General features: G+C 54.8%; 1 protein-coding gene across 1 annotated transcript in view; it reads left to right on the forward strand.

Annotated features, from left to right (window-relative positions):
- The first annotated feature begins 1,049 nt into the window (after nt 1–1,049).
- STAC (SH3 and cysteine rich domain) overlaps nt 1,050–14,933 on the forward strand; it is a 43,675-nt gene continuing 29,791 nt past the window's right edge. The window contains exon 1 of the mRNA XM_044656600.1: nt 1,050–1,169. Within this exon, the coding sequence (XP_044512535.1) occupies nt 1,050–1,169 (120 nt within the window). The remainder of the gene's footprint in view (nt 1,170–14,933) is intronic.

The raw sequence follows: 14,933 nt of genomic DNA on the forward strand, positions 1-14,933 counted from the left end.
TTCTCGGTCTTTCTCGGACCTCGGCGGCGGTCACCCATGGCAGCCCTCACGGAAGGCTTGTCTCGCCCCAGAGCCCCCCCCAGGAAAATGCAAGCTCGGCTTCCCTTTGGCTGCTGGTGCTCCGGAGGAGAGTCGGAGCTCCTGCCCTTGGCTGAGAGCCGCCTATTTACGCCCATATTTCACTGGCGCTGAGCTTGACGAAAGGCAGAATGGAAAAAAGAAGAAGGAAGATGGGCTGGGAATGGGGACGCGCATCCCCGTCTGGACGGGAGGGAGCCGGGCTGCCTGCGCGCCCAGGTCCCTCCTGCCAGCTTCCTGCCTCCCTTCCCATCCTGTCCTTCGGAGCCGCCTTCGCCGGCGGCCCCCAAGACAGGCCCCAGCGACGGTGCGGGATGCCCTCGGAGGCAGGGACGCTCCCAGGCTCGCGCATCCGCGAAGGACGCCTGCCCGGGGCTTCCTCTGGCTGCTATGACGGCCCAAGCAAGTCACTGGAGACCCGAGGAACCCCCTCCCAGGTCCCCGCCGCGTTTCCCTCCGAGCCGCCCTCCCGGTCGCCTTCGGTGCCTGCCCAGGGGGTGGGAGCAGCCCTGCCCGCCTCTCTCTCAGCTCCCCGGATCGCCGGGATCAGCTAGGATGACAGGCGGAACCTCGAGCCAGAAGGATTCCCGATGCGCCCGGACGCTGCCGGGGACCTGAGCTGGGCACCGAGCCGCCGCTGGAACCACTGACCCGCTTCCCTCGAAACGGAGCAGCCCAGGAAAGGAGGGAGGGCCAGGGAGAAGGGGGCAGGGCGAGGCAGGGGAGGGAGGGGGAGGGAGGCAGGGAGGGGCGCGGGAGGGAGGAGAGCTGAACGAGGCACAAACGTGAGTGGAAAAGGAAAGCTAGGAGGGGAGACGGAGCCCAACGTCAGAGCCTCCCAGTCCTGCTCACTGATTCAAACTGAGAGCAGAGTTTCTGGGCTTAGGAAGCCGGGGAAGAACTGAAGCGAGGCAGGAAGAGGCCAGCCGCCTCCCCAGCCCAGAAACCTCCAGATTCTCTGGAGAGGGAGAATGATTCCTCCGAGCAGCCACCGGGAGGACCTGGGGCACGAGCTGAATAAAGAGAACCGGGGGGACAGCAGTGGCGATCGACCTCCGTCCCCAGCATCGACCCACAGCCAGGAATCCAAGGTACTGCCTTTTCGCCGCTCCTTCCCACCTCCCCCACTTTCAGCTCGCTCGCTCGCTCTCTCTCTCTCTCTCCCTCTCCTCTCCTCTCCTCTTCTCTTTTCTCTCTCTCCCTCTCCCTCTCCCTCTCCTCTCTCTCCCTCTCCTCTCCTCTCCTCTCCTCTCCTCTCCTCTTCTCTTTTCTCTCCCTCCCTCCCTCCTCTTTTATCTCTTCCTTTCCTCTCTCATCTTTTTCTCTCTCGTCTCCCCCATCCTGTCCGGTGCCTCTCTTTCCCCTTGTCTTTTCCAGCCCCTAAGCCCGGGGAGTGAGGCGAGCTCTGGGCAGCCTGGCCCCATTTCCTCCAGACTAGGTGGGGCGGGGGTGGGACAGGCAAGACCTCCTCCGGGTCTCACCAGGGCTTCCAGGCCACTCCTCGGAGGAACCTGAGATCAGCCTTATTCCCGCAAGTGTTGGGTGGGGCACAGGCAGAACCCCTGAGAAAGCCCCGGGTTCACCTAGGCTGACCCCCACCCCAGTTCGGGGCTTGATTCTGCTTGGACATGCCTTCCTCCAAGCCCAGCCCAGCACGTGCCACCCCATTCCAGCGGTTTCCGGTCATCTAGTTTAATGGGCACTAAAGGACAGTCACGCTTGGGGCAGGTATTGCCCCGGAGGGCATTTGCTCTGCTTGTGTATATGTGCTGAGAGCGCCGGGGAGTGTGTGAGCGGCTCCTCAGCAGAGCTGTGCACAGTGGGCTGGGCCCGGCTGGGGGGCCGGGCGAGAAACCCTGCGAATTGAGACTGTGAGGGATGAGCCGGGCAGCCTGGCCCCAGCAGACAGATCTCTGCCCCTGTGCGTCTCCCGTGGATCCCTCACTCCCCGTGTTCTAGGCTGGAGTGGAGGAGGGAGAGCCATGGTGGTGAAAGTTGGGGGAACCATGTGCCAGTGAAGGTTAGAACTTCAGGCTGCTTGCCCAGAAAACCTGAGCCAGACAGTAGCAGCGAGACATCCCCAGGGGCCATGGGGGGGGGGGGGTAGCTGGTTATATTGTTGCATTCCTCAGGAAGGCAGGCTACTCGTTACATTGTAACACTTAGTTGCTGGCTGGGGACGCGCCTCTTGACACTGTTACACTCCTCTCCGGAGCTAGCCCTTAGCTACAATGTACCTTTTCTCATCCCACTGTTTTATTTCCGATATTGTAACCATCATCATTTCCGGCTCCTCAGAGTAACAACTGCCATCCCAGGGAAGCAAGTTGCGGAACCTACCTTGGGGCGAGGGTTTGGGCCTGGAGGCTGCAGAAGCCAGCTGCTGGCCCCAGGCGCTCTTGTAGCCCCCTCCGCTTTTTCCTTTTCTTTTCCCTCCTGGGCCCCATTTCTCCTCCTCTGTGAAAGGGGCAGGTTGCAAACTGCAATCATGAAGTGAAATGCACCTTCTGCTCAGAATTCATTTAAAGGCATCAGCCTTGTTGTTCCAGACTGGCTCCCGCATCTCCTGGGCATCCCCAGGCTGAGCCACAGCCCCCAGGCTACAGCAGTCACGGGGAGCCAAAGGCAAGCTCCAGTTTGGATTCCTGTTTGACCATCGTGATGACAGAAACCCCTTAGAAAGTCAGGGCCCAGCCAAAGGGCCCTTCCAGACCGGCCTGCCCAACAGCTTCCTTTAGGCACTGAGGAAACATCCACAGAAGGGTCAGGACTTGCTCTGAGTCACAGGTTAGTGGCAGGGACCAAAGAAAAGTCCGAGAGTCCTGAGCCAGCAGTCTCAGGCCAGGGGCCCTCGCTGAGGGCAGGATGAACTGGCAGGAGGAGAGTTCTGGCATGCAGAACTACCAGCAGCTGAGGATAAAGAACACCAATAAAAACAAGAGGGACTACTGGAAGGCTGCAGAGCACCCTGCAGGTAGCTATCTGAGCCTCACAATAACCTTCCAGGGTAGCCGCTCATTGGCATCGGCATCTCCATTTTAGTCAAAAGGAACCTGAGGCTCAAATGTCCAGGGTCGAATAATGATAGGACATGTCAGAGGGAGGACCTGAACTTGGGAACATTCCGAGGCAGCCTTACAGCGTTCTCTCCCTCTCTCCCCCCTCCTCTCCCTCTCTCCCCCCCCCCTCATACACACACACACACACACACACACACACACACACACACACACACCGAGCAGGCCCTCTCTCTTTTCACACCCCCCTCCCCCAACTTCTCATTCCCTCCCAGTGGCTTATGATGATGCGTCCCTTGCCTAAGTCTGATTGATTAGTGGCTGTTCCACAGACTTGCCTCAGTTCTTTACAAGAAGGAAAACAAAGCAGAGGGCGAGGCTTTTAGGCTTTTAGCCGCTGCTGGGCCACTTTTGCTTTACCAGCTGCAGGTGTGCCTGCGAGAGGCCCTGAGAATGTTCTAGGAAAGCCAGTCCAGGCTGGACTCCTCTTTGGAATGAATGAGGGACGCTGGGAGGGACCCTCTGAGCACCGGCTTCCCAAAGGAAATCATTTTGCCAAGCAGAGACTCCTTCGTAGCTGAGCCCTGGCCAGGCCCCGGGTTGCCGGAGGTGTCACACCTCCCGGATTTGGTTGGCTGGTGGCCTGCTGACACAGACCAGACCTCGGCCTGGAGGGCTTCCTTGGGCTCTCCCAGTCTGTCCCAGCAGAGCCACCACAAAGCGGGCACACCGGCCTTTTCAGGGTGGGTCTGGGGACCCGTTTTTTCCACATGCCCATATCTATGTGCACTTACAAATGCTTGGACACATGGCCCAGGGTTTATTTAGGCTGGCTTTGGGTCGGCCATTAGAGGGCATAGAAGAGCCTTGCAGTGTTCCATGAGATATCCTCAGAGAGTGACTGATTAGAAGACAGAGGCCTGAGGGCCCACCGCTTTCAGTGCAGACAGGCCCATGTCCAACAGGCTGAAGGCCTCCCAGTTGGGGCCCAGCAGCTCAGGAAATGAATAAAACCTCGTATGAGCTTTGGTTCTATGGATTCATAAACATTAGAGAGATAGTATGGTTTGGTGGGTAGAGAGCTGGACTTGGCACTGAAAAGTCTTGGGTTCAGATCCCACCTTAGCTAGGCCTAAGCTGTGTGACCTTGGGTTAGTCATTTCACTTCTAAGGACCAGTCTGGTTAGCTGTGAAAAAAGGAGGTTGGACTAGATGACCTCTGAGGCCCCTTCTTGGCTCAAATCAACGATCTCATGACCAATTCATCTATTCATTCATTTCCCCCAACACTGATTAAGCACCTGCTACATGCTGAGCACTGGGCTGGGCGCTCGGACACAAAGAAGGAAAGCATGGAAACTCCAATAATACTAAAAGCGCTGTGCCGGGGCGGGGGGGGGGGGGGGGGGCATCGTCTAACAGAACCGCTTCTGGCCTGTGTGTGTCCTGAATGGAGAGAGAGATGATCCGGGACCTGGCCCAGCCCGGCTTTGGAATCTAGGAAGGGGCTCTCTGGAGAGGGTCAGGCGGGCCCCCGGATTGCCAGGGCTGGGTGCTGCCTCCTCCGCTCTCCTCTCCTCTCCCCCAGAATGTAAGAAGGGGCACTCGGGAGCCCAGCCCCCTCCCGCCAAACGCTGATTAAGCCCATGAGAGTCTGCACTAGGGAGCTCCCGCCTACGATAAACAAAATCAGGGAACTTGGGCAGATTAGAGCTGGGCGAAGGATGGGGAACAGCCCTCTCCTGGCGAGAGGAGTAGAGGAAAGGGCCAGGCCCTGGGCCCAGGGAGACCCCCAATTCAGATACGGGGTCGGAGGAGAGGAGAGGGCAGGCACCAGGTACCCATGGGAAGGGCAGGGCACTGAGCCAGTCAGACCCTAATGTGTTCAGCCCGGTTCTGATTTCCCAAATTAGGAGGCGCACCAGATAATGGAAAAGCAAGAGGGGCCTCCGAGGCAGATGGAACGTTTGATTGAGGGGCCCAGCCAGTCTGATGTAGTTTGAGCAGGAACTTGGGGGGGGGGCGGATGTTAGCGCCTGCTTCCTCTCATCCATTCAACAGACGTTACTGGTCAGGGTCTTCCCGTCATTTAACAGATGTTACTGGTGGGGGGTTTTCCTGCCATTCCTTCAGTGTTGCTGTTTTTATCAGCTCTTATACTCAGGCGGCTTCCCAGGCTTAGCAAATGTTCACTGCCTTTTGCCTGCCTCTTTGAGCTCACTGTTCAATGACAGGGAAAACTTCATTGAAAACATCAGACCTGCTGAATGAATGAATGAATGAATGAATGAATGAATGAATGAATGAAGACAAGTCTTCATTCATTCATTCATTCATTCATTCATAATATTCATGACAAAGGATACTTCCTTCAGTACTGTGCTTGGGGCTAAGGATACAAATACAAGAAATCTAGGCCATCCCTGTCCTCAGGTGGAGGAAGACCCCCAATGATGGGGTGCCTGAAGGGGGAGGGGCTCTATACGGCCCTGTTCTTCCAACGCTTTCTGCTCCTTTCCCTCTTCATGGAGGTCTCTGCGCGTCTCTCCTGCTCACTTTCCCAGGGCGCAGTAGCATCCCATCACCATCCGCCGCCACAGCTTGTCCAGCTCTTCCCCAGTCGTGGGCGTCCCCTCCTTTCCGGTTCTGGGCCACCCTGAGGAGCGCTGCCAGAAGGATCGGGGAGCGTAGCCTGGAGAGCACAGACGCTCTTCTCCCTTTTCCCTGATCGCCTTAGGGGGACGCACAGCCTCGTCAGGCACGGCGGGGAATGAGTCTCCCGTCGGACAGATGAGAAAACAAGGCCAGAGAGGGCGGCTCGGCAAGGATCCCGAAGCTGATGGACGTGCCAGGTCCAAGGCTCAGTCCGCTCCTACCACCCTAGTTCAGGCCCCCGTTAGCTGCTACCTGGATGATTGTAATAATCTTCTGAATGAGTTCTTCTCCCCAGGCCAGCCCGACAACATTTCCAAAATCCTGTTCCCGAGGCAGCAACCACATCGTTCTCCAGTTCATTTTACATCTGAGTAAACAGAGGCCAACAGGGTGGAGTGACTTATCCAAGGTCACACAGCTAATAAGTAGCTAACAAGATTTGAACTCAGGTCCTCCTGACTCCAGGCCTGGCACTCTCTCTACGACACCAGCTAGCTGTCAGATAATGTGAGGCCTTGAATGCCGGCCTAAGAACTTGGACTTTAATTCTCCATTGCCTTGTGAGGTGACCTTGGGACGCCACACTCTCTGGCCCCAGGCCACCTTTCCTAAAGCTAAGCCTTAATGCTCTTCTTTCAAGAAGCTACATTTCAGCTAAATGAGATTTCCAGCTCCTTTGTGAACTCAACATACCCTCCTCTTCCTCCATGCTCTTGCGCTGCCATGCACTCAGCCCTCTCCTCAGCTCTCAGTGCCTCTCAAAGCTTCCCTCTCGTGCTAGCTCAGCTCATATGGCCGTCTCCTCCACGAAGCCTTCCCTGATTTCCCAGCTGACCCTGTTTTCTCTCTGCCAATAGCTTGAGCTTTTGTCCAGCTTTCTCCTGGGCCTGCTGAATGGCCTCAGGCTCTGCCATGGTCTAGAGAAGCAAATGGACATCTCCTGGGGGATCCGGCCCCAGGCAAGGTGTGTGTGTGTGTGTGTGTGTGTGTGTGTGTGTGTGTCACTGGGCCTGCGTACACGAGCGGGTAGGTGCATCATACACACATACACACACACACACACACACCGTGTTATCACTCTACTCCGGGTCTGGATCTGCACAAAGGTGGGTCTTATTTTGGCCCCCGGAGCTGCCAAAGCCCTTCGTGGTTGGTCCCCGGTTCTGCCCTCGTGACCCGCCGCCTCAGGCACAGCCATCAGGGCGAGGTGGGGGTGCAGCGCTAGACTTTAAGCCAGAAGATGCCCTCTGAGAGGGAGACATGACGGGCCGAGCCGGGGCCGGGTGCGGATCTCTTTGGGCCCCTTGCCAAGGCCCCCCCGCTCTCCAGCCCCCGATCCTCCTCCTGCCCCTCCCCCGCCGTGACGGCCCCTTCCTATCCTCAATTTGTGGCTCGATGGCTGAACGAGGAGGGGGTGAGGGCCCCCCCAGGCCTCGGGAGACGCTGCCCTTTGCCCTGGCTTCCCCCACGCCCTGCCCAAAGCCTCCCCCTCAGGATACTTCCCAAGCATTTGCTGAGGGGGTGGCGGGGAAGCAGAGCCCACAGAACTTGGCCGTGGCTCCCGATGGTGGCTGAGGGAGAAGGGAAGGGGCTGAGGCGGCTGAACAGGCCTGAGAGAGGTCAGACATGGACCTCGGCGGGGGCTGAGCAGATTCCCAAGTGAACTCGGAGAGCCGGGAAAGAGGCCGAGCCCAGAGACGGAACCTTTGCGCCTCCCCCACCCCCAGGGTTCCAGGAAAGGCTGGAGCGGCTAATGATGCAGCCAAGGAGACGAGCAAAGAGCAGCCGGACAGGTGGGAAGAGATCCGCGAGAGGGTTTCCCAGAAGCCCGGAGAGGAGAGAGCGATCCACGGGCGCCCGAGGGAGTAGCTAGAGAGGATCCGGACATTGAAGTCCTCTGTAACCTGGGGGAGAGAGGCCCAGGGCAGAGGAATGAGATGAGGAAGCCCCTCTTTCTCTCCCTCACTTCTGTGCTCTCTGGCATGCTTCTCCAGGTTCATGTATGTGGCCAGAGCATGTATGTGTGTGCACATGTGTGTGAGGTGGGGGGAGGAGGCACTCGACTAGGCTTGTAGACCAGGGCAGTCAGGTGTGAGGTCTTAGCAAACATCAGCAATGCCCAGGAGAGCGCGTGTGCCCCCTTGCCTGAACCTGCCGGGGCTTCTTCTTCACATGGTGCCCCCTGGCATGTCAGTAGCCCAGACGCCCGGCGTCATCTTTGCCCGCTCTCTCCAGTTTCCTCCTGTGAGTTGCTGGACTCTCGAGGTGGTTTTCCTCATTGCTGCCCTCGGTCGCTGAGCTGGTGTGTGAATTGGGCAGCTCGGAGGCCATTGTTAGATGGGCTCCTCCTCTGGCCCCAAATCTCATTCAGGCAGACTGAGTCCTAATCTAGAGCGCCGAGTTCCTCCCTGCCCTCACCTTCTGGGCCACGGCTGTACTTTCGAGCTCTTCCCTTGTCTCCTACCATTCCTATCTTCACCAGCCAAAAATCATGGTCGTGCCACATGACCCATGCCCAGGACTCGTTGGTTCCAAGAACTGCTTTCTAGGTTCCTTCTGGCAGACTCAGGTTCCCCCACCCCCACCCCAGGACTTCCAAAGTGGAGAGCCATCATCTGCCTTCCCCAGCCTCCAGAGGCTCTTAGTCATATTGTGGACCGCCCCCCCCCCCCGGGCCACAAGGTCAGCACAGCTCTCCTCTTCCAATCATCAGGGTGCTTAGTGACTTATTGATATGAGACCGCCTGGCTGAGCCCTCAGCAGGACTAGGCAGCAGCCATGATGCTCTGTTTCTTGATCTTGAGGCCAATAATGGACAATCTGGCTACTGATGGCCTCTTGAGGGACCCCGGTGTTTATTCCCCCTCCCCCCAAAGTCCTTCTTTCTCCCCTTCCTGCTCCAGGTCACCTCCTTACCCTCCGCATCTTCTTCACTGGGGGGGGGGGGGGGGGGGGGGGGGAACGTCCACAGGTCTAGGAAATCTCTGTGATGGGACAGCATTGGTGACATGACTGAGACAAATGAGAGTAATCGGGTTTTCAGCCAGAGCCAGACATCATAAAGATTGTTCTGGTCAGCTTTTGGGCTGTTTTTATTTTATATGCTTTGAGATCACACATAAAGTTGGCATGGAAATCCATTCTCACCATCCATCTTTTTCTTAGAGACAATGGATTTGACATATAGTGGGAAAGTACCGGCTTTTTCATGGCAGACAATATCTCCATGTTTCATTCATTGTTCTTTTATGTTAACTTACTGTACCCAATCAGGGAGGGGTGGGGGGAAACTTGGAGACTATTCTGACCTGTTTTTTGCAGGCACCTGTGTATGGGAATCTGAGTTAGAGTTTTAAAATCCTTAACATTAACTCACTATATGCTGGTTTTTTGTGAAGTGATTTCAGTGGAAGTTTCAGTATTATAGCATATAAATATGGGGTTTACTTAGGGGTTTGTGGGAGGCCTGTGGGTGGCCTTGCTATTAGCCTGTATTGTTTTTCTGTGTTTCCCTGGGGCTGAATAAGGATACTGATTTCAGTAATTTCAGTAAAAGGGAATGTTAATGAGAAAAGAGTCACATAGAGGAAACTGAGTGAAACAACCATCCTTCTGACACCTACTATGTGGGTTTCATAACTAGTGACGAGCTGTGCTAAACATTGCAAGCTTAATGGCTTCCCATACTTCACCTGGTTTCCATTCCTCTTGGCTTCCTTGGAGTCAGGGTCTCCTTTACTTTCCTCTTGGAGCATTTTTTCAGGCCTCTCAGGAGCTCCTTCCCACCCCTGAGGAGTCAAAGAGTTGAGAAGCCTCCCACTCCCATCCTTTCACCTTCTCCTCCAGAAAGCAATCAACAGCCACTTTTTCCTCACTTCACACAAAGCCATTAGTCCTTGCTGGAAAGAACATAAACATGGCTCCATCCCAGGAGGCCCTCAGGACTTCTCCTTGCCCTGCCCCACCCTGCTGCCTCTCTAGCAAATGAAATCATTGGCACTTTGCCCTGGCTAATTGCCTCTGCCAGGCCTCTTCCTCGTATCAGGGAGCACTGACTGTCACTGGAGACCTAAGCAACTGCATGGATGTATCTTGCCTTGACACTACTCAGAACTGGTACTCAGCAGCCCATAGCCTCTGCTAATTGCCAGATGCAAAATGGCCCTGCAGAACAGTTGGGAGCAGGGCAGACTTCCTGGGAGGTCTCAAGATGCCAACCACTCATTCCCTCCTGATTTCCCTCTTCCTCCCCCCTACACATTGAGATGGAGAGATGCTGGTGTTTGGGGTCACATTTCTGGTGCCTCTGTGACTCTCCAAGGTCTTGTTTTCTGAAGAACATTAAAACCCACCATAGTGCCAGTTAATTGTGCCCAGTAGGCATTTAATAAATGTCTGTTGAAAAAAGGGTGGTTCAGTGAAGAGAGTGCTGGATTTGGAGTCAGAAAGACCTGGGTCCATTTACTTGGACACTGAGTCCCTTTTTGACCTTAGGCAAATCCCTTTCCCTCCCTGGGCCTCAGTTTCCCCTTCTGTAAAATGAGGGGGTTGGATTCAATGGCCTGTAAGATCCCTCTCAGCTCTCCATTCTTGATTGAATGAGTTGGGCTTATTTCACTGCCACCCGTAAAGGCCATGGCTTGCCCTCAGCACAAGCTCACAGATGGTGATATTATTTGAAATCTCTTAAAAACAAGACAGCAGAAAGTGCCAAGGCAGAGCTATGCTCCTCCCTTCTGACCACAGCTCCTCTTGACCCCAGATCCCTCAGCTGGGATTTAGTGACCAACATGATCACCTGGTCAAGGGGATCATGTGAAGAGGAAGCCCAAATGGCACTCTGAACCCACCTGGGCCAGCTGGAATTAGCAATGGCATCACTGAGGTAGGCAGCCCTCAGTACGGTTTTCTGAGCCCTTGGCCATTTAGAGCCAGCTTCCTAAGTGACTTGATTTCCCTCCACCTCTCAGTTTGGCCCCTCTGCTACCACCCAAGTTGGCCCAGTTCAGGCCCCGACCCAGTTAGTACTTTTTCCCCATCCCCAAGAGTGTCAGGAGTATTTCCCCACTTAAAAATAGCCCAGGGTGGAGCTACCCAGAATGGCTGCTGGTGACCGCTTTGGCACCCTCATATGCAGGTGTGGGTGCTAGAGGGCTCAGAGCCCTGGCTCTGACTCCTAAACCAAGAGCCAACCCAGAACTACCCCCACCCCCTTCAGTCCTTGGGTCTGTTTTCAGTCAGCTTCAGTTGTAACACTTTCATTTCCCTTCAGAGAAAAGCTCCATTTTCGAGCTAATACTCTCAGCCACCATCTATGTCACACTTTCAGATCTGCCAAGAACAAAACATCGTCTCCCTTTAAAAGCACTCTCTCGTTTGTTTGATGCTCACAGTACCCTTGTCAGCGAGGCGCTATATAACAACCAGAATGCGATTATTATCCCCATTTTACACATGAGGAAACTGAGACAGGCAGAAGTAAACTTGCCCAGATCACACAGCTGGGTCTGATGTCAGATTTTAGCTCAGATCTTTCTGACTTAAAGTCTAGTACTTGATCCACAATGCCACCTGGCTGGTTTTCCTGCAGTATTCTTGGCCAAGTTTCCTCTGGACTTGAACTCCTAGACCCGGTCTGGAAGGAGGGGTTGCCTTTGGTCTGCTTGGCCTCAAAGGGATGAACCAGGAGTGATACACGAGCACTGCAAACAACACCAACAACAACACCAACACCAACACCAACACCACCACCACCACCACCACCAACAACAACAGATGGAACTTGGGCCCAAGAGAAACGGCCCAACCGACTGAGATGTCCAACAGTGGGAAGACCTGCCTGTCTTGAGAAGTGATGGGTTCCCTTCCTTGAGAACTTCCGATGGAGGCTGGGAGACCACTTGGTAGATGTGTCAGAGGAGTATGTGTCTCTCGGGTATGGCGCTGACTGAGTGGCCGATGAGGTCTCTTCCAGCTCTCTGACTCTGGTTCTGTGCTTCTTGACCCAAACTAGAAACATGTTGAGGACCTGCCGGGGCAGGGGGGGGTGGGGGGTGGGGGAGAGTCCCTAGTAAAGATGCTGGTTTTTAGTGCCAGAGGGGGATGTGGACGTTATTTTCTCCAACGATGGAGCCTTTTGGCACCCCTAAGCATCATCCAGCTGGGTGGCCAACCTGTCTGCCCGTCGCTTGGGTGGTACCCAGTTTCTCCAGTGGGCCTCATCTGTAAACATCAGTCTGCTGGCCAGGACCAGTGATGGAGACTGCCCAGCGACTCTAGAGCAGGTCTGGTTTTTATATGTTTACTTAAGCAAAGGTCTCCTAGGTAAAGACGTGCCATCCGAGCCAGGCCTCTGCACGGGCAGCCAGCGTATGCTTCTGATGCGTCTGCACAGAGGCAGCTGGAAAGTAAATTTCTCATCATTGGCCAATATTTTCCTCTTGACTGAGAAAATTAGAAACGCATTTCCATGGGAGGAATCGACCTGGAGCACACTGAAGAAGCAGCCAAGCTTTCTGGAAATCATCTACACGAAGGCCAGCGGCTCGTCTTCTGCTAGAAACATCAGTCCTCCTCCTCCTCACCAAGAAGAAATATTGGGGTGGCAATGGCTCCCTCTGGGCGCGCTTGCTGTGGGGAGAAGGCCTCTTTCTAGCCTGATTAATTATTCCTATCTAAAATGCCAGGCTATCAGATGGCAAGCTCAGAACTAATGAGCTGGCGCTGACTGGTGTTCCCGGGGTCTGTTTGTTGAATGCCTGGGATTCAGTCTCTTAAAGAAAGGTTGCCACGTGGCCCAGTTCATTTGGGCCCAAGTCCTGTCACTCATCATCAGAAGACAGAGTTCTCTATTCCATCGCTTTGGTGGGTCGAGACTTAGCTGGCGTGATGGTGGATGGGAGCTTTTGTCACCTTCAGGGAAGACTAGAGAAAAATGGATCCCGGCCCGTGCTTGAAGATTCCCCAAACGAATGCCCTTGGATAGCTTCCACGGAGTAGGCAATAGGAGCCCAGCATGAAGCTGTCAGATGCCACATGAGGGATATAGAGTCCAGGAAGTGACAGCAGATGGATGTGAAGGGCAGCCGCAGGCCCCAAGGATGCCCACAGAGCCCAAACGTGGCAGTGGTTGTACACAAACAAGCAGCATGTTTTCCTTCTGGAGCCAATGACTCCCGGCCAAGCCCTCTTCACTTCAATGGCTGGTACGGCCTTGGTCGGGACAACCAAAGGCAAACCTAGAACTGCTGTCTCTTGTGGGTGCTAGTGTTTGGCGGTGGCGTGGCAGGGAGATGGGAAAGCATCTGTCCTATTTTTGCTATTTCTGCCTTGGCAAAGGCCCAAGACCGTCCCCCAGGTGGCTCCTATCAGGGTGGTTTGGGGCACTCGTGTGAGTAAACAAATCCTCTGGTCTTGCCAGACTGGGGTGGCTTCCCCATGTGCAGGCATGGCACAAAGCAGTCTGGCCTCTCTAAGTGGCTCTGCCCATGGTCTCCCTATAGACACCCCTTACCTCCCAGGGAGGATCCAATGAGATGACAGAGGAAAGCTCTTAGCCCAGTGCCAGGCACACAGGAAGCGCTGCTGCTTCTGCTGCTGCTATTGCTCAGCTCCCTGTTACCCCTGGGGAAGGCAGCTGATGGGAAAGCCAGAGCCCGGCCACCTGTGCCCAGTCACTAGGCAGCAGTGAGTGCCAGGCTAGCAGCTGGGAAGTGGGGTTGGTTCTGAGAAGCTAGCCAAAGCTGACTAGCTGCTCCAGGAGCTGGAGCACAGCTGCAAGTTGGCATCTGCGTTTCTCAAATCTACCTGTTAGATGGGAATCTATAGCAGTATGCAGCCACCTTCGGTCTGACTCCCCTCCATATTCTCTGGCTTTGGGAAGCTGATGGAGCCCCTTGAGGAAGGAGTAGCTGAACTGGACCATTTTAACACACTGGCCAAACTTTGAAAATGTTCTTCTCCATCACTGAAATGACCCATTAGAAGGGTTTGGCTTGGGGGCAGCTGGGTGGCTTAGTGGATTCAAAACCAGGCCCAGAGATGGGAGGTCCTGAGTTCGAATCTGGCCTCAGACACTTCCCAGCTGTGAGACCCTGGGCAAGTCACTTCACCCCCATTGCCCACCCTTACCACTCTTCTGCCTTGGAAACAGTATTGACTGGAAGACAGAAGGTAAGGGTTAAGAAAAGGAAAAAAAAAAAAGAAGGGTTTGGCTCTTAATTTATCCCTACACCAGATGAATTGAAGAATTGAAAGTGACCTTGAAGGCCATCCAGTCAAACAGCCTGGATTTACAGATGAGGTTTAGAGGGGGGAAGTGACCTTCCCAGGGCCCCTCCATGCCTAAGAAGCTGGATCAAGACGCAAATCTAGTGTCGATGACTCTGCTGCGCCAAGTGCTCTGTCCTCTGCTCCCCACCTACATCTGCATTGGCCTGTCAGTGGTTTATTTCCCATGATCCTTCATGTGAAATTGCCGCTGAGGCAGGGAGAAGTTCCCCTGAGCTCAGCCAACATTATACACATGCTTCTTTGGGGGCCCAAAGCTCCCGGGCAAGGATTTCACTTAAGGTTTGGCCACCCTTTGACTCCAGGGATTTGGGATACCGCCCCCTCCACATCCACAGGCACCATTAAGGCACAGGAGCCTCACCTGGAATCTCAGTCATTGCAACGTTGATCACTGGAGCAAATCACCGAACCGGATGTGTGTAGCTCTTCATAAAGCCGAGGGCTCGTGTGCCCCCAGCAGATGCCAGCACGAGGCCCAGTGACCAGGGGCTGCAGACTCTCCTCTGCACTTGCCATGTAGAAATCTCTCTGCAGCCCTTCAGCGACCCCCATCCTAATTCTTTGGAGATTGAGGCGTCCCGTGACTCGGCTCTGTGGTGTAACCAGAAGTATGCTGCTGTTTAAAACATGGGGTTTTGTTTCCCAGGGCAGCTAAGGACGGTAGGAAATTGTGCACCATTTCCCAGCTACTATCCAGTCTTCTAACTCTCCTGTTCCATCCTGGCCCAGATCACTGGCCCTCTGAACCCCCATTCAAATATCAAGACCAAACGCCCATTCTTAGTAAATCTGCGGAGATGCTCCAATTAAAGAGAGAGAGAGAGAGAGAGAGAGAGAGAGAGAGAGAGAGAGAGAGAGAGAGAGAGAGAGAGAGAGGGAGAGAGAGAGAGG

This window comes from Gracilinanus agilis, chromosome 1 (assembly GCF_016433145.1).
Source record: "Gracilinanus agilis isolate LMUSP501 chromosome 1, AgileGrace, whole genome shotgun sequence".
NCBI lineage: Eukaryota > Metazoa > Chordata > Mammalia > Didelphimorphia > Didelphidae > Gracilinanus > Gracilinanus agilis.